The 20,343-nt window shown below is 38.4% G+C and overlaps 1 protein-coding gene across 2 annotated transcripts in view; it reads left to right on the top strand.

The window, feature by feature from the left end:
• Positions 1-15,813, top strand: part of LOC146004655 (uncharacterized) — a 35,538-nt gene extending 19,725 nt beyond the window's left edge. Inside the window, exons 4-5 of one of the 2 annotated variants that reach the window (XM_083143564.1) lie at positions 3,918-4,111; positions 12,045-15,813. In XM_083143564.1, the coding sequence (XP_082999690.1) occupies positions 3,918-4,111; positions 12,045-13,467 (1,617 nt within the window). In that variant the 3' untranslated portion in view covers positions 13,468-15,813. Of the gene's footprint in view, positions 1-3,914; positions 4,112-12,044 lie in introns of both variants that reach the window. The other variant, XM_083143563.1, reaches the window with a different exon arrangement.
• Positions 15,814-20,343: the final 4,530 nt, after the last annotated feature.

Genomic DNA, 20,343 nt, shown 5'->3' with positions numbered 1-20,343 from the left:
GGCAGGTTTAGAATTGAAAAACTCACGACAAGCAGAATTTACCTCATCATATGAATTGAAGTGCCAACCACACAGGAAATGGGAGAGAGAGCGAAAGAAACCGTAATCCGATGGTGCAACTTCCAGACTATAGGCAGGATGAGGTATCAACTCAAATCCGTCAAGCTCAGCTAGTGTGTTGGTCACCCTTCGAGACCGGTGACTGGGAGCATTGTCATTTTGCAGCAGTAACCTCTTCCTCCATGTTAATGCCAGGTATTTCCCATTCAGAATGGAATACACTCGCGTAATTGTTCAGAATACAGTTTACCTGTTACAGCATGACCTTCTGGAACAAACTCATAATTTACAATCTCGTCAATATTCCACCACACACTCAGCATGAGCTTTCTCCCAAATCTGTCCTGTTTCACATTGGCGATGGCATCCTGTCTTCTTTTCAACCACTGTTTACGTGTATCAGGGTTTTCAGAAACACCCATTTCTCGTCTCCTGTCACAATTCTCCTCAAAAAATAAAGATCACGTGGGTTTTGTAGCAATATCTGGCAAATATCAACTCTGCACTGGGCCTGCACGTCTGTCAGCTCTTGTGGACTTTGTCAGGGTCAGTTTATTGGTGTAATCCATGTCATGCAAGCGATGGTTTACTGTCGATTTGGATGCCCCAACCACTCCTGCTAGCACACGTGTGCTGGATTGTGGTGCAGCATGCACAGCATCCTGCAGAGACTCGTTAATGTCCATCGGAGATCACCCCAACAAATTTCCTGCGCTGCCGCTTTTGCTGTTAGTAGTTTTTTCCATAAAAAAGTAGCACTGCAGGAAGTGCAATTTGGTCCTCACTCATCGTGCCCACTTTAACTTCACGGGAACACTCGCTACACATGCAGTGCGTGCCTTCACTTTATCCCACGAACCTCTCCTCTATGCCTGCCAACAGCCTTTCACCGATGGCGCCACCTACCCTCTCAAACTTCACCTCTTGGAGTTCCTTGTGCTGATGGTGCAGGACTTCTGGGACAGCCTGGTATTTCAGTAGATTAATCAACCAAGCGGAATTAAATTAACTTTTTTAAAGTTCAAAAACTTGGGCTATGCAATGTAGTTACATAGCCTTTGTTGCGATTATCCGCTTAAACACACTTTTGCACTTGTTTCATGTTCAACAGAAGATCACTGTCAGTTTCTTCTTTCATAAACTTATGCACGTTGAGAGTAATTTCTCTACTCTGACTGTGGATCACTTTCCTTCCTCCAATCTTTACAATTTTTGCTTCAGCTTCCAATGAATAAAAACAACACAGTTCAATAAGCACTTTTCTCAAGGAAACAGGATCTGCCCATGAGAGAAGAAGGGGAGGGGAGTAAGGATGCCTCTTTCGCCGAGAAGGCTTAATCAATGGGGGTTTCACAGACACAAAAAAATCTGTTTGCAGACCAATAATTCTGCCAATAAACATCTCTGCCAATAAGCTCTAAAGTGAGATTATGGATATAGGTAATTGTTAAACCAGTTGGCAAATCTCTGGAACACTTGCATCGCCACATCGAGTGACAGGCTTCTGCGCAGCTGAAGGCCAAAACTCAGACTAAACAGAATGCGCTGTAATCATGAATTTTGTGCTAAAACTGAGGCCTCAACAGGAGAAACATTTGTAAGAAAGTTGCTTTGCTCTAATGCCCTCTGAACACTGACAGTTAGGCAATGTGTGCAGCAATCGTGTGCATATGTGGACATAACTTCTGCTGATGTTAGTGATGATGAAAACAAAATAAATTCAATTTTTCACCACCAGGTGGAAATGTGGTGCTGCTAATTAAAAATCCCCTACTCAGAGCCTTCTGAAGCCTGTCCAAAGCAATGGATTGCAGTGAATCGTGGCCGAGGCTACGGAACCATGAGGAAGCGATTGAATGAAAAAAAAAGTTCAGAATCTCACCACCAGGTGGCAATGTGGAACTGAAGTAACAACAAGCAGAAATTGGACATGTAAAAAATTATTTTTAGTTTTTTTCAGCACAGCAGTTTTCGGTATGCATGCCATCAATGTGAATGACACTTTGGAATGGTAAGACAGTGTGTTCAATCACTGCACAATTGTTTCCTGGAATGGTGTTCATTGCGCACCAGATTTATATTGCCATATTGCCACCTGGTGGTAAGGATTTGAACTATATTTCATCAGCATTTCAATTGCCCATGGTCTCCTTAGCCTCTGTACCAGGTTTTGCAGATGCTTGAAACTGACTCCAAAGCATTCTGAATAGGGAGCTGTAATTGTGGCCACGTGATAGCTAAATAAAATATTAGTGAAAAAGTGTACTAAAGCCTGAGATAGGTTTGGGAACTAGGCAGTGGCGTGGTATGAATTTTTCAAAGTGTTATCGGCCATCAGACGTTATCATCTCCACCCTACACCTCCTCTCCCCAAAATACATGCCTTTGATGTAGATTTTTGTTCTTTTTGTGGGAATCCGCTCAATGATTTAGCCACAATCACTCCTAGAAAGAACTACCACTCATGAGAGAGTTACCGCGAAAATCCAGTGAAAAGTGGTTGAGCCTTGTGAACCATCTCTGTTTCTTTGCAAAGAGGTGGAAAGCGGAAGACGAACCACACATTTCTCGGGCCAGTTCGACGTTTCTGCGGTGAGCAATGACAGAATTCCCCACCTCCAACAGTGGAAGGGAAGTCCGGATGTACGTCCTACTGTTGCCAACTTAGTTTCTTGCAGCAAGGTTTGTCCAAATCACGAATCACATCAAGTACTTATCTTTTGGTCTATTATGTAAACGGTCTCAGTTGTAGTTAAATCCAGCTTTGGCTTTGCAGGCTAGCTCTTGTTGCTTCAGAGGAATAGTATCCCGTTTTAGTTGGGATTTAGCTCTTTTCTGGAAGTACAATGTGACAACACTTGCTGATCCGGTAGACTGTGCCGGTAACTGGGCCCCTAAACAGACATATGAATAACCCCCTAGCACTTGCCTCTAAGCCTTTCCCCGCTGTTCCCTTGCATTGGTGCCTTTCCTCTTGTTACCTCTTTAGGGTAGCGGAACGAACAGCGTGCCTCTTTGCTTTTGTCGGCTGTAGAAAAAAATGTTCTCTGCAATATACACTCAACTGCAATGCTGTCAGTTAACGTATTTAACAATGTCATTTTTTTATTGAGAAAAACTTTTAATTTCTTTACATTTTGTTTGTTACCTGTGGTAGCACCGGTTACATGCCTCTGGAACTAGGTTTTGTCACAGCACTGATGTACAAAGTCTTGTGTCCCAGATTTTGATGCAGTGGAGTCCTGTTTAAACTATGATAGTTACATTTTTCTCCCCAAATAATGTAATGACAATTGTTGATTTACATTTATTTTTTGCATTGCATGTCTCTAGCTTGTATTCATATGATTTTGTCTAATTTAACTTCAACGAAAGGAACTTTATTAAATTGTTTGATTTGCATCTCAGACTTGATTGAACATATTGGGTTTAACCTGTAGAAACTAGATCCTATAATGTAGCAACCTTTTGAGAAAACAAGGCTAGCCATACGACTTTTTGATTTTAATAATTAACACATTCACTCCCCTACCACTACATTAGTATCTGACTTTTGATGGTCCTGGATGATTCATAGTAATGGTAGGATCTGATGCAAGAACCTGGTTTTACTGTTACTTTCTTTGGAGGCCACATATGCTCTTCTGCGAGATGCGCAACGCATTAGAAAGTAGCAAGTAGGAGGCTGAATTGTTTTGAACCAAAATCAAAATATTCTAACGTATATTTTTGTGTTAAGTAATTTATTATCAAATTAAGCATTGTATTTGTACATGTAATAATTGGATTTTGTAAATTGTGCATATTAGTTGTGCAGCTACTGCAGTGTTAGTGATTACACTATCTATATTTAGCAGTACAAAGATGAAATAACCGAAAACTCCGAAGAAGTGACAAGTGAAAGTTGGGAAAGTATAACTTCAAATCAAACTAGTGATCATATGTCAATAGATGAAAATAATCAAGATATAATTCACAGCCACGGAAATCATTCGCCAACTATTGCTGAACATACTTCAGATGAATCATGTGACTTTAATGATTATTCAAGGTGAGAGTTCATTTCATTATAACATTATGTGCTAATTTTTCTCGTGTGTACATATTTCTTGCATTGTACAAGGTAATCAAAAAAGTTCTTGCTGTTTTTATTCATCAGAAACAAAAAGTTATGCAAAGAATGTCACATACTGTTAGTCCTCAAAGTAATCCCCATCAGCATCCATCACCTTTTTTCAACATGTCTCCAGCTGTGCAGTGCCCTGGCGATAAATCTCGGGATCTCGGACGGAAAGAAGTCCATGAGTGCTTGCCTCATTTGCGAAGGATTTCCCACGAAGGTGGTTGTCCAGGGAATGGAAGAGGTGATAATCTTGTTGACTCAAGGTCTGGAAAGTACCGTGGATGGCACAGTATCTCCCAGCCAAGTCACCGTATGGTATCCTTGGCCACCCGCGCACCACATGCGGCTTGGCATTGTCGTGAAGAAGTACACACTTGCGATTAACCAATGCTGGCTCCTTATGCTTCAGTGCCTGTTGCGCACGTTGCAACTGCTGCGAGTAGAGGTCCCCAGTGATGGTTTGGCTCGTTAGTAGCAGCTCATAGTGCACCACTTGGTGACTAGTCCTCCATACAGAGCATGATCTTGCATGAGTGTGAAGGTGGTCTTGTGGCATGAGGCACAAAGTCCCATGTAGACAACCAATGTCCGGCACACTTGGGAGTGTCATATAGGACCCACTTTTCGTAACTCGTGAGCACTCGACCGAATATGGTGTGTTGCTGTGCTAAGAAAGCAACGAGAAACAGGCTGTCACTCGTTGTTGCTTCTTGCCTTCTGACAGTGTATGAGGTAACCTCTTGCTTAACTTGAATGTATTTCCTATGTGATGCAGGTGCAGTCTGGCTGTTTTGTCGGAAACCTGGAAGTGGTTGGCAAGCTCACCACATCTTAGGCAGCTGTCCTCCTGTGTGGCTGCCTTCAGGGCCTCATCATCAAGGACCTGTGGTCGTCCACTGCTGGGTTCATCACAAAGTGACAGATCTCCCAACTTCTGGAACCAATTCCTATTGGTTCGTTCATTCACATCAGTATCCCCAAAGGCTTGACATATTCGGCAACTTGCTTCTGCTCCGGACAAGCCCACCTTAAAGTCATATAGCAGACAACCCCAAACGAGCTGCTTCAACACTTACATTTCTCTTCGCCCCTGCTCAAGCTATGGCTGCTATGAGTGCGCAATGTGTCTGTATTGGGCAAGACCAAGTCCCCACTCCCACCCTGACCACTTTTCCGGCATGTGGCACACACATTTTCCTGTCATTAATAACTTCTTCCCATGTGATGTTAAAAACGGCAAGAAGTTTTTTGGTTACCTTGTAGAATTATTTCTCTTGTAGTTTTTGTTTCTTACAAGAACATAAACACAATTTTCAATGTAACGTTTCAAGAGGAAAAACGCTCCCTTAATCAGACATTTATTCTTGTTTTGTTAATGTGTTCTCCCGAAACATTACATTGAAAATTGTAAGGGAATAGATATTAGATGCTACATTTCATATTTTGAAATGAGCAGTCAAGAATTGTGGTATGATATTGAAGATGTTCTGTCCCCTCTTTAATTTTGCCGATTTTGGGTCATTTTATGTCATATACATATTTTAAATTGTGTGCGTAGTAATTGCATTTATTTCTCTTTCGTGAATTGTCTAGAAAGAATGAATCAATTCTACTGTCAAATATATGAAAGGATAAATACAGTCTTTTCATTATGAGGACACAAAAATAAGCAATTCACGCTTGTGTGGAGCGGAGAAATCAATATACAGATATTATGTATCAGTTGGAAGATGGAATTTTTGCATTGTTCCGATTGTTAGGTGACCTCTGTTGCCAGAGGTTGCAGGTTCAAAATGTGCTCTGAAATTGATGATTTGTTATGCTTGTGCATTCCTATAGTTCATAAATTTGTAATTTGTCATCATCACTATTAACCTAAGAAGTAGAAAATCAATGTAAAATAGAATAAATACAAAGAAAGCTACTGACAAAAGACACCTCACCCAAGCTTGATTGTGTACACTGTATGTGCTCTCATTTGTGTTTCCGTCAAGAACGAAATATGCATGCCTCTATGCACAAGCAAAATGTTTGCAAAATTTCACTTCTGCCAGCATTAATCTAAATAACTTTGGTCTTTCTTGATTATTGCCTTGATGACCTTGATATTGTTGCCTTGTAATCAAGTAGTGCTGAGTTCAATCCCCAATGAAAGGCCCAAAATTCTCTCCCCTCTTGTCTAATTCTCGAGCTACTTAATGTGACAACTTGGATTAATTTCTTAATAAAGGCCTCCCCGATGGTGCAGTGGTAGCATCGTCACCTTGTAATCAAGGGGTCCCGAGTTTGATACCCCGTGGAGGCACATAGTGGTTCGGATTCCACTTTAAACTGTAGGTCCAGTCCCGATTAGCCTTACTGTGCATAAAGTGGACTTAAATAACACAATCAACCATAAATTTCTTAATAAAGGTTAAAACAAGTGAAATTCAACATATGCCCGACCCTGTGGCCGAGTGGTTAGCACATTGCGCTGCGATGCCAAGGGTCCCGGGTTCGAATCCCGGTCGGGCTTGGTTGTTTGTGAATGTCCATTCATCAATTTCATCATTTCATCACTCATCCCCATCTTCGCAAATTAGCCAAGAGGCACAAAACGTGAAGTAAAATATACTAAATCAAATCAAATCAAAATTCAACATATGCCCTAGGGACATTGTGGTTTAATTAACTCATTCTCAGTATCATGTCATTTTTATTAAATAAAATAGCACTAGTCCTCACCCTCCATATGCCACTACTTACAACATTCTCATTGCGGATTGAGTCTAAAGTCTGTTAACTCCCCCTATAAGAAAATGTAAAGGTGTTATGCTGGGTACAATTGGTCATGATAGAAACAGGTTAGGCCGAGGGGGAACCATAGTTGTGTGTGTCACGCCGAGGTTCTCCATTGTTGGCCACCATATTGAATTCAACTAAAGAAAAAAAAATGTGAAGGGGGTGATATGAAACATCAAACCAGGCTAAAATTTCATGTGAAATGAAGTTATGAATGAATGCTTGTACCAATTTACTCCTTTTCGAGGTGTCAGAGAAAAAACAACAACATGAAAATGCTTCTAATGGGATCATACTGACGTCTATCGTGAGAAGTTCACGTGACATGATTTAAATCAGATACATCCACAAAGAGTTGAGCATTAAGAATAGTTGTCTCGAACAATTACAGTGTGATGCTTCCATTATAATGAAAAGTCCTTCACAGTGACGAAGCTAATGTTTATGTTCATAGGGAAGTTAATAAACAATATGCGACACTAGTCATCTGGACAGAAACTGTCTCAGAACGTCCCCATAGTGCTATGGCACTCCATCCTGTTGGAAAAAAACTCTGGAAAAGTACCTTATTCCATAAGCAAGGATGAAAAAAAAAACGTTCATGAAACAAATTGTAGTAGCCCTGAGCATTTAATGTTCTGATGATGAAAAAGGTCAATAAATTGCATTCCACACACCACACCATTAAGTTACCAGCACCAACCATTCGACTGGGATCTATCAAGTGTGTGTTGTCAGATGACAAGTATCGCATATTCTGTTTATTAACTTCCCCATGTACATAAACATTAGCTTCGTCACTGTGAAGGATTTTTCATTCTAATGGAAGCATCATACTGCAATTGTTTGAGACAACCATTCATAATGCTCAACTTTTCCATGATGTATCTGATTAAAATCATGTGTAATGGCACTCAAACTCCTCACCCTAGATGTCAATATGATATTCATAGTTTACTGACATGTTAGAGGCATTTTATTGTTTTTTTCTGACACCTTGAAAAGGAGGAAATAGGTATACATATTCATTAATAACTTGTTAGTGGTTAAAGGTGTATTGATAAAATCTTCACCACTGCATTTCTCGTGAAATTCTAGCTTGGTTTGGTATGTCATATCACCCCTCCCAATTTTTTGAACTGAATTCAATATGGTGGACCGTGGCGTGACACACACAACTATGGTTCCCCCAGGGCCTAACCTGTTTCTATCATGACCAATTGTACCCAGCGTAACTACTTTTCATTTTACAGGGTGTTTTAAGGGACTTTTGACTCACCCTGTATATCCAAAGTCATGTGCTGTATTAAAGAATATCACAAAGAAATGCACAATCTCTGTACTTGAACTAGAAACTCAATTAAGTCTAATATTTTATTTCCAAGCAAGACGCTTTATGTATAACACAGATTGTGGAAGAAAATAAAGAGCATAAAATAGGAAAAGCAAAGGTAAAATCAAGAAAGCAGTACTAATTAACCTATGACCATCCTGACATCAAAGGTATAGTCCTTGTGATCTTACCAATTTCAAACAATTGAAATATTATATTTAGAACCAAATGTGTGTGAGAGACACCAATAAAAATGGGAAAATCACATATTATTTATTCATAATCTTACTATTTGACTGTTGAAAATTACATTGTGTGTGTGCATTATTGTATGTATGTTAACCCTTTATCAAATGACGGGATGGGATTAAGTCCCAGATAACACATTTGGTTTCTGTCTCGGCCGGATTTGTGTGTTCCTGTTATGTGTACTGTTTGACCAGCGATCCGAGAGCTCCAGTTGGCAAAGTGCCAAGAAAAAGGGGAAGTTGGCGATAGGAAGGCAGGCGCGAGAACGCCGCTCGCGGTTGCACGTTGAACAGTGTTACCAATTTGCGAGGATGCTTATCCACCAGAACATAAGTAACGAAAACCGAGGGACATGCACAACAATTTCCTTTGTCAATTTTAGGTTCACTGTTGGTATTGAAGAGTTGAATCTCGATTAGTGTTATTGTGCTGTGCTATTTTTTATATATAATATAAAGACCTTGTGAGTAAAATTGTCGCAGTGAATGAATAGATGTCTAAACACTGCAGGCAAAAGTGACAACATCGCTTTACGGAGAAACAGGTGGTGGCCATGGACGTCCGCAGGATTTTTTCCAGGGAGGGGCAAGGAAGGTTTTTTTCCAGGGGGCAAACAAGGCACATTTTCTCCAAAAATAGTGCTGTTCCCTAAAAACACATTGCTTAAATTTGAATTTATGGTGATCATGCAATAATTAACACATATTATTGTGGTTAAAATGAAATTATACGTGCGAAATACATAATTTTTGGATGACTTTCATTTTTCAGGGGGGGCGTCCCCCCTTGCCCCCCCCCCCCCCCCCCCCGCTTCCGGACGCCCATAGTGGTGGCTCGAAACCAGATACGGGTCCAGTCGGCTTCCTCTGGGGTTGGGTCAAAGATGCCGAACTGGCGCTACGTTCAAGACTTCAGCTTTTGCAAAGACGCCTCTCCACGGCCAGAGCACTTCCAATATCTTGTGTCAATATTCTCCGGTTGGCAACATTGCTCTCTTTCCCCACGTGACACTCGCGCTGCTCGCGTTTCAGAGAAGCGGTTCCGCAAACTCCCCCAATTTACGACTGGACTCTTCTACTTCGGGCATGCGCAGAAAACTCGAGAGCTCTCGGATCGCTGGTCAAACAGTAGTGTTTACTGCTCACAACAAACAGCAGGTTCTGCTGGAAGTATATGCAATGGAGCAGTAAGTAATTTCTTAAAACCTAAGTGTCAGTAACACAGCCATATTGACCTCATAAAAGTGCAGTGGTCTTAGATTTATGAAAATTCGATATTAGAATAACTGCAAGTACCCCAGAATTTTTTATAACATATTCTTAGCTTACATAAATATGATTATAAAATAATTTTGGCCAAATATGATGTGAAAGTTGTTTTATGAGCAAAACGTCACTTCGGACTGTGCAGTCCCGACACTTTTTATAGCAGTCAGCCCTCATTTTGCCATTTTTCCTAATTTTGACATTTTTTACGAATACTGGGCCAAATGGGGGATATGACCCCCCCCCCCCTTGCACACCCCAATGTTCTAGACAGCTCTTTTTGGTGTTGTAGAGCTATGGCACAAATATCGATATTGATGAGGATATTGATGGGTGACTGGCAAAAAATATCTGATGTAGACACACCATTTGGGCATAATAGCAATGAATATAAGGTATTGGCGTGCCCAAGGGAGTGTTGGCAGGGGTAATAACACCCCTCCCCTGCCCTTTCGCCTAGTGTTTTTTAAAAAGACAGTCAAAGGGGGGAAAAGACAGAAAATAAGGGCTGGCTAATAAAAAAAGTATATATAACTTACTCCCTTGCCAAAATCCAGGACAACCTTGCCAAAATCCAGGACACTGTTGGGAGGTCAAGAGTGATGACTTTTTTATTTACTCTTCCTTGCTCGTTTGTCATTTAATTTATATATTTGTCTTGTGAGGAGTGTATTATAAAATGTGTAACAGGTAGGGTGTAGATATTTTGCATGTAAGTGTTGAAGGTAGTATATATTTCATAACTAAGCACCATATGATATACATCATTTCTCTGTTTATACACAAAACGCTAGTGGCATGTCGGGACTTTCAGATCCCATTAATTTTAATTAGTATTATTACAATGTCAGAAAAATTGTCAATCTTGCCAAAGGAAGTCTTACTCATACAAATAAATGTTTCAAACTGCCATTTTGTTCTGTAACAAAAATTCAGGTTATAAAGGGTTAAATAAAAAATTGGTTAAATATTGTGTAAAAATTGATAACATCAGAATAAGTAAATTTCCTTCATCACATCACTAGATTAGCATGATATTAGACAAGGAAGAAGTTCTGGCTTTAAATTTTGAATATGTATAAGTTGATTTTTGATATTTGTGATAGATTAACGTGGGTAGAATATAGACATGAAAATAATATAATATGACAATACATAGAAATTACTATTGTTCTGTGTTCAATGTTGGTTGTTCCTGACTGGGAAGTATAATGCAGGGATATTTATGTTTTTCAATATATTTCCTCCAAATGGCTTATTGTTTGTAGTCATACTGATAAGAACAGTAGTTTGCGTAGTGATCAGCGCAATGTGTGCACTACAACGTCAGGAGTCCCATGTTCGAATCCTGGCCTGGGCATGGGTGTTCTTTGTGAGTGCCCCTATATCATGTCATCACTCATCCTCATCTTTGTGATTAGCCAAAAGTCGCATAAGAGCAATGTTAAAGCAAATCAATGAATCAAGTACAGTAGTTTGAGATTATACACTAAGTGAATTAATATATAACACATTCATTTAATATATTTTTTTTTATCAAGTTTCTTTTGCATCCAGATTATTAATGTAAAGCCGGCTTTAGACGAAAGCATTTCCTTTAACATTTTTGCTAGCATAAATGCTATGTAAATGCTTTCAGAAATCTTATAACAGATAGTACTTTTATACGGAAGTGTCTCGTTTAACTTTTCAGCTAGCTTTTGTAATTACAATGTATAATGTATACAGCATGAAAGGCACGTCGAGTTACACCATCTATGCTGAGTGCACAGTGTTTACGTTTGAAACAACTAAAATTTCCTTCCATATGTGTACAGTAAATGTTGTAAAGTATGTATTTAAACAGCGCCATTGTTTTGTATCTAATAAAGTTTTATGCGAAACTTTATTCCTCTCGGTTGAATAGTTATCGGCTTTTAAAAATGTGAAGTGATACATTGTTTACATCTCACGCGGCCACCATTACACTTCCACTCATGACCTAGAGGTCGCTTCTGATTGGTTGTGCTACAAAAAAATGCTACGGAAATAGAATGGGTTCTGTCCTTGAGAAATACCGTCAAATATGCCATGGCATCTGAAATGCCATAAGATTTTTCGCTTTACATGGTAGCATTTTGGTCATGGCACAAATGTTAAGAAAAATGCTAAGGAAAATTATTTCGTCTAAAGCAGGCCTAACACTTTTACATAATTTTCAGCACTAATATATTTTCAATGTTTGTCTTTTTAGTGCAAATGAATTATGTAATGATGGTAATCAAGATCCTGTTGAGAAGAGTGCGTGTGTAGTAGGAAAAGCAAACTCATTACAAGGTAGCATAAATACTAATTCAAATAAGTCTGTTGAAAATGATAAAACAAAAGGAAAAGCTGCCACTTGTAAGAAGAACAGAGCTGTTCAAAAACGTATGAGAGGCAGAAAACATTCGAAATACAAATATCTTAAAGAGATGGTTGTGCCCTACAGTAAGAAGAATACAGCAAAGGAAAGGAAAAATAATTTAAAAAAATTGAAAGTTAGGAAAAGACTAAATGAAGGCAAAGAGTGCCACTCATACAGGGAACCTCAGAGGGAGGATAACCACCAGGATAATTCATGTGCCACTAAGAGTACATCTAATTCATATTCCATATTTCAGTGTGACTACTGTTGCAAAATATTCACTCAAAAATCCACTCTACGTACTCACATGAATTTATTTCATGTCGCTAATCAGCTCTATACTTGTGACATCTGTGCTAGAAGTTTCAATGCAAAACATAATCTGGAAGATCACATGAAGATTCACACTGGTGAGAAACAGCAGTACCTTTGTAAGGTCTGTGGTAAAGATTTAAAATCAAAGCATTATTTGCAGCAGCATATGAATCTTCACAGTAGAGGTAAACAACTATGCGATATTTGTGGTTTGAGTTTCGTATTAGTTTCTAATTTAAACAATCATAAGAAATCTCAGCATAAGGTGCTCGTTGAAGAGTTTGTGTGCGACATTTGCAAAAGCAGGTTTGTGAATAAGAGCTTGCTTTTTGCCCATATACAACGTGTTCATATCAAATCCCGTGATTTTGGTTGTTCCTCATGTGACAGGAAATTCTTTGATAAGAAAGATTTGCAAGTTCATATGGAACGCCACAGGATGCAAAAAACTCACATTTGTGTCACTTGCAAGAAAGGCTTCATCACATCTACTGATCTTAGAAATCATGTTAAGTTACACACAAAAAAGAAGCATTTTCAGTGTTCCATATGCAGTAAGTTTTATTCTAATAAATACGATATGCGTCTTCATGAAATGCAGCACAAAAGTGTGGTGAGATACGTTTGTGAGGTTTGTGGCAATAGTTATGGTAGCTCTGCTACCCTCTACACACACAAAAAGATTCACTCTGGTGAAAAACATTTCATATGCAATTACTGTGGTGATGGATTCTTTCGAAAGCACGTGTTGGAGAGACACATAAGAACACATACAGGAGAAAAGCCCTATTCTTGTAGCATGTGTGAACGAAAGTTTGCATGCAATAAAAGTTTAATGTGCCACGAAAGAATTCACACTGGAGCAAAGCCCTACAATTGCAACATCTGTGGCCAAAACTTCAGGCAGTCCAGCATCCTCGGCTGTCACAGAAGGCGTATACATAATTGCAAGTAAGAACTGTTTGTATATAATGCTGCTAACCTCTTGGCTTTAAACTTGCAATGTCTAGGGTTTTTATTTTTATGAAAAGTTTAAAAGTTTTACTAAAAAAGTTATTCATTTTTCTGTTTTACATGAGTGTCGAAAGCTGCCTTAAACCTTTTGTGTTGATTAACACATGTAATAGAGACATCGTTTATGTTATCTTCTACTTGGGTGCTTAAATTGACAAATTTTCTTTCCAGTTCATTGGTAAAATAATAATAATAATAAAATATCAACATAGGTGCAACAGCCTGTGAGCGCCAGTGAGTACCTACCAACTGCCGGCCTCACTCACACCTGCTGAGGTGGGAGATCACCCAACCAGTTACAGAGTAACGTGTGATCAGAACGATGAACCCCCCCTTGTTGTAGGTTTACATGACCAGGTTATGCTACTAATTTGTAGCTACCCAGCTTCCTCATGATGCTGTCCCATACACAGGCCGAAATCTGAGGATAAAAGTTCTTACACTTTCCCCATGACACTCGAACCTGCATGCATCCCATGGTGGAGCCGAAAGCCTGATGCCTTAGACCGCATAGCCACAGTGTAGGACTCACTTAATTTTCTTTTCAGTCAAATTGTCAGACATTTTTTTCTCTACTTGCACTTTTAGTAATTCATAGTCATGCCTTAAGAGATTGATTGAGTTGGTGTTTTACGTCCACTTTATGCACAGTAAGGCTAATCGGGACTGGATATGCACAGTAAGGCTAATCGAGACTGGATATGCTCGGTAAGGCTAATCTGGACTGGACCTACAGTTTAAAGTGGGATCCGAACCACTATGTGCCTCCACCGGGAATTGAACCCAGGATCCCTTGATTACATTGTGACAACACTACCACTGCGCCATCGGGAAGGCCCTGCCTGAAGAGATATTGGTTTTTACACTAGCTTCAAAACTACGTACTTGCTCTCAACGTCTATCTTCAGATTGTTTTAAAACTAATTCATTTGTAGCCATGATTCAGTTTTCTTGCAGGTAACTACAAATTTTAGTTGTATGCTCAGTGTTAATATTCCAAATTTTGTTGCTAGAAGAATACAGTATTGTCACTTGTCATATATAATTCACAATAAATAAAAATCATGCCATTCTCTCAATTTTTTTCACACTTGTATAGAACAAATTCAATAAGTTCAATTCTTTCCTTCCCTTAGTACAGGTGAAAAATAATTAACGTCTTCCATTTAATTTTCTATTCCCTGCCAATGAATGACAAAAGGTGGGTCCTCATATTCATGCCAATCAAAACACGCTATTCTTGTAGTGATCAAAACCAATAAAAATCAGGTTATGAATGCCCAATTCAAGATGAGCATGCTGACATCACTCCACTAATGCACAACATCAAAAGCCTCTATTTCTTAAAAGTTGTTTTCACAATAAATTTTCACCTCAATGCATACATAAATATACAATGGTTATACTATCCATCCATGCATGTGAACTATCAGTATCTCGGAAACCACCAGAGCAATAAAGGCAAACTTTGGTGTACTGATATACCTAAAAAATAGTGGCTGCAGAAAATAAAATAATTCTCCCGGTCCATCAGAAAGTAGCAAATGTGAGGATATTTCATTGGCTTGAAAAATAATAGAATAATTTGTCATCAAATATTTTAATAATTGTAATATCAAAGCTACAAATGTAAGTTTGGAGACATTAAACTTTGCAGTAGGGTCTTGATTTCCCCATTCATTTGTTTTGGTTGGTGATTGGACAAGAGCAATACATATTGATTGGTCTGAAACTACTGGAGATACAAAGTTATAATTTAAAGGAGAGGATCTGCTAGTACTCTCTTATGGAAACCAAGTAATTTATATATACTGTATTGACTTTCCATGTGAGTCATTCCATACGAAATCAACACAGCCCACAACCCGACCATCTTAGATTTTCATGAAATTTGGGGAATTGATACTATCCATGGAACTTAGTGACTGTAAAAATTTTGAGTCCCATGCATCTTGTAATTGTTAAATTATTCTTGGTCAAAGTTCGCACAGCTATACTAAATGTGCTGTAACTGCGCCCGTATTTGACCTAGGAACCTCAAATAAAGTGTATTGTACAGGGAATTGAACAAGCTTTCCTATGATATATTGCAAGCCTACATCTGGGTAAAAATAAAATTTTGTCACGTGACCTTGTCCTTTGACCTCGAATATCTCAAAACATGTCATCTCCAAAATTCGTAAAAAAATATATATTTGGTCCCTCGTGCCATACTCTAAAACATATCAAAAAGTCATTCTGGGACTGCAATGGGATCAGAAGATACAAAATAATATGTGTAGCTATGTGACTGATCAAAGCCACATTTTGTTTTTTTTGTCAACCTGAGCCATGAATTGATGTAATTTTGTTGCTAATTATATCAGAAGAGGTGAGAATAATATCATTCTAAAGCAAAGAATAGCACTTGTTAAGTGACATACTATACAATGATGGTCGTAACTAAGGTCACTCAATGTGATCTTTAATAATGAGATACATTCTATGTCCACATATGCCATTGCTCTTACGGTCAATTCCAATAAATTATAAATTTTGACTACTCAAATAGCACATATTCCTATTTCGACTAATTACAGTAAGCTAGCCATGCCAACAAGCCAATCAGAGGCATTCTTATTTTGACCAATCGCAGCGAGCTAACAATGTCACCAAGCCAATCGAAGATATTCTTATTTTCACCAATTACAAGAAATAATTGGAATACGGTGAATAGGCTTCCTTATCAACTTATCACACATTACCTATTAGTGAATAAGTAGTCAAGAGTCCCAGAAATAGTATTTTTAAGTTACACAGGACACATAAGTTAATCTGCTAGTGAGGAAACAAACCCAGAAGATTTATTTTGAGAAGCTGCTATACTGTTGTAATCCTTTTCGGGAAGATGGACACAAAAGATACAAGAAATATCTACTTAATGTGCAAGTGTGGATGGTTCATATGCGACAAATGTCAAAAAAACTCTCACAGATGGAAGGGCCATTGTCATCTTTAAGTACATTCAAGGATGCAGGAAGCACAGAACTGCAGGACCCTTCTAGTCCACTGTCATCAGAGACATATGAGACTTATGTAACCCCAAGTGTTGCTTTAGATTCATTAAATGCGAGTCTTACATTTCTCGGTGAGTCGCCAGTAAAAAGGAAGAAATTGCAAGAAAAAAAATATCCAAAGGAAAAGTTAAGAGAGTTACTCAGGTACTGACAAATACATATGTATCCAGTGTGGAAAGATGTGAAAGAAATGTGGAATCCGAAATCGTGAATCAATTGAAGGAGAAATTCAATAGTAGTGTTACGAACAGTGAAAAGATTGAAATATTGACAGTTCTGCCAAATTGCTGGAGCATTCGACAGGTTGAAAACGAATTCAGAGTTTCAAACTATTTAGTAAGGAATGCGAAACAGTTAGTAAAAGAATGTGGTATATTAGCAACCCCTAATCCTAGACCTGGACGAGTCCTAAGTGAAAATATTGTGCTCGAGATGTCAGCATTCTATAACAGTGATGGCATAAGCCGATGCTTGCCTGGAAAGAAAGATTTTGTGTCCATGAAGGAAAATGGAACCAGGGAAGCAGAAGCGTTTGGTTTTAGGAAATCTGAAAGAAGTGTATCGAGCATTTAAAGATGAGAATCCAGAACTGAAAATAGGACTGTCCAAATTTTGTCAATTATGACCCAAGAACTGTGTTCTGGCTGGTGCAAGTGGTACCCATAGTGTATGTATTTGCACTATACACCAAAACGTGAAGCTAATGTTGCAGGATTTGAGAATAAGAAGAGTTGACATGGGATGCACACTGGCCACTGAACACATATAAACACTGTACTGTGCAAATAATATGTAATCCTGCACAGCCAAAATGCTACCTGTCATCGTGTGAGAGCTGCCCTGGTACATCTCATTTAATAGAATATATAGCTCAATTGTTTGAAGTAAACTGAATTGATGAAAGAACATACCACATGTGAACATCTACAGACAGGACAACTCTCCAGTCAGTTAGTTATCTCTCATGCACAAGACTTTTTGGAAATTCTTGAAGAAAAATTGCAACAGCTCCTGTCGCATTCTTTCATTGCAACCCAGCAGTCTCGCTTCCTAAGGGATTTGAAGGAGAAGGTTTGTGACAATGAATACATTATTTTGTGTGATTTCGCAGAGAATTATGAATTTGTTCTTCAGGATGAAGTACAGGGGTTCCATTGGAACAATGCACAAGCAACTATTCATCCTTTTGTTGCTTATTACAGAAATTGTGAAACCCATGCATTAGATCACATTTTGTTTGTTATAATATCAGAATGCCTTCCGCATGATACTGTCAGTGTGCATCTTTTCCAGCGCCATTTGATAAAGTTTCTGATATCTCACTTCAATAGAACACCTAAGCATATTTATTACTTTTCTGATGGTTCTGCAGCCCACTATAAGAACCGGAAGGATTTTGTTAACATATTTTACCATTATACTGATTTCAGTGTCTCGGCAGAGTGGCATTTCTTTGCCACATCACACGACAAAGGACCATGTGATGGTATCGCTGGTACTGTCAAGAGACTTGCTGTTTCATACAACTCACAGATCATGACACCAAGACAGTTATTTGAATGGTGTTCACAAAATATTATGTTGTGTTATTTTCATTTCACCACTAATATGGAATACGGTGAACAGGCTTCCTTCCTTCAACAACGATTTGAAAAGATTTGTACATTTGCAGGTACACAAAAGATGCAATGTGTTGTGCCAGATAGCCACACTACTATTCATGTAAAAGTTTTCTCACGTTCTGTTGACATAAAAGAAGAATCACTGACGAGAAAGCGACATGAATCAGAGCCCACTGATATTACTGGGTTCGTTACGTGCATGTACGATGGTCACTGGTGGCTAGGATGTGATTTGAATGTGCACGAAGATACACATCGGGTTACACTCAGCATTCTCCATCCTCATGGGCCTTCTACTTCGTTTACATATCCTGAGAAACCTGACATATTCACTGTGGAGAAGATAGGCATTCTTACAAAGGTTGATGTCAGAACACCAACAAGATGAACTTACGTTATGTCGCCACAAGAAATACAAAGGGTCGAATATCTTGTACGCCAGTATTGATGTTGGTGTAAGGGCTGTGCATTCTGTTATTTTTTCAGTTTGAACTTGAAGTTATTGTTCGTGCCTCCTGCAGTTTGAAGGTTTATTGTAACTGAAATATGTTTCTTGTTGAACTTCGATATTCTGGGGATTCATACCAACTGTATTTTTGGCATATTTTGTATTGTATTTTTATATTATTTATGGTCAAACGTCCAGTTATGTTACTATAATAGTTATAGTCACAGGTGTGTTGTTTAATTTACTTCTCATGCTAGTTGGTTGTTTATTGTAATCTCTAATCACTTTCAACTCAATTAGTTAATTTAATGCCTTAGTAAATGCCTCAATAAATAAGCTGCCTTATGCACCAAACATCTTCATTTTTTCTATTTGTTACCTTCAAATCCTTGCATACTAGTGTAATTGGCCCTGAATACCACAGTGCTTCTGGCAAACGGTGTCTTACTTCTTATTTTCCTTGGTTTGCAGGATATGTGTGTCTTTCCACACATTCGGACCACATTCTACAATGTAATTCAGCATTTGTCAGTCACATAGCTACACATATTATTTTATATCTTCTGATCCCATTGTAGTCCCAAAATGACTTTTTGATATGTTTTAGAGTATGGCACGAGGGACCAAATATATTATTTATCACGAATTTTGGAGATGACATGTTTTGAGATATTCAAGTTCAAAGGTCAAGGTCATGTGACAAAATTATATTTTTATCCAAAGGTAGGCTTGTTATATATCACTGGAAAACTTGTTCAATTCCCTGTTCAATAAGCTTTATTTGAGTTTCTTAGGTGAAATAGGGGCGGAGTTAAAGCACATTTTGTATAGCTAAGCAGGGTCAAAAAGGGCAATTTATGCGAACTTTGACCTGGAATAATTTAACAATTACAAAATGCATGAGACTCAAAATTTTCATTGTTACTAAGTTCCATGCATAGTTTCAACATCCCAAATTTCATGAAAATCGGAGATGGTCAGTTTGGAAATTGCACATATCTGTGTTGATTTGGCATGGACTGACTCATATATCATAATCAACTAAGGATACAAATATACAAGAGAAAATCAAATACAAAACTTTGAGGTAAAAACCCCTCGATTACTTATAAAATACTATATAAAAATATTTTTGTGGACTGAAGGAAGTACCAAGTTGTTTTATGATCAAATAGTGTTGATGTACAATGTACATATATCTCCTTTGATGTTTTGCAAAGTACAATTATTCATTAGTGGATTACAAGACCTCTATTTTGATTTTAACCTCTAAAAACTTGTGATAAGAGTTTGTTATATTAATTATTTTAGGTATTACATGTTGGTGTTTTCTATTTCAGCATAAGTAATTATTAGTACTTCTATAAAATTTTGAATTTATTATATAAGATATACTCTTATGTGATCAGAAGTATCTGGACACCCATCTGAAAATGAAATACAAGTTTGGGCCACCTTCCATCGGGATCACTGGAAGTCAATGCGGTGTTGGTTCACCTTTAGCCTTGATGACAGCCTTCACTCGCACGGGCATACTTTCAATCAGGTGGCAGAAGGTTTCCTGGGGAATGGCAGCCCATTACTCGCGGAGCACGGAAATGAGAAGAGGCATCGATGTCGGTTGATGTGGTCTAGCATGAAGTTGGCGTTCCAAGACATCCCAGAGATGGTCTATGGTATCCAAATAAGGG

Source organism: Lepisma saccharinum, chromosome 22 (genome assembly GCF_977018435.1).
Source record: "Lepisma saccharinum chromosome 22, izLepSacc3.1, whole genome shotgun sequence".
NCBI classification, from domain to species: Eukaryota; Metazoa; Arthropoda; class Insecta; order Zygentoma; family Lepismatidae; genus Lepisma; species Lepisma saccharinum.
This window is presented reverse-complemented; position numbering and strand designations above follow the sequence as displayed.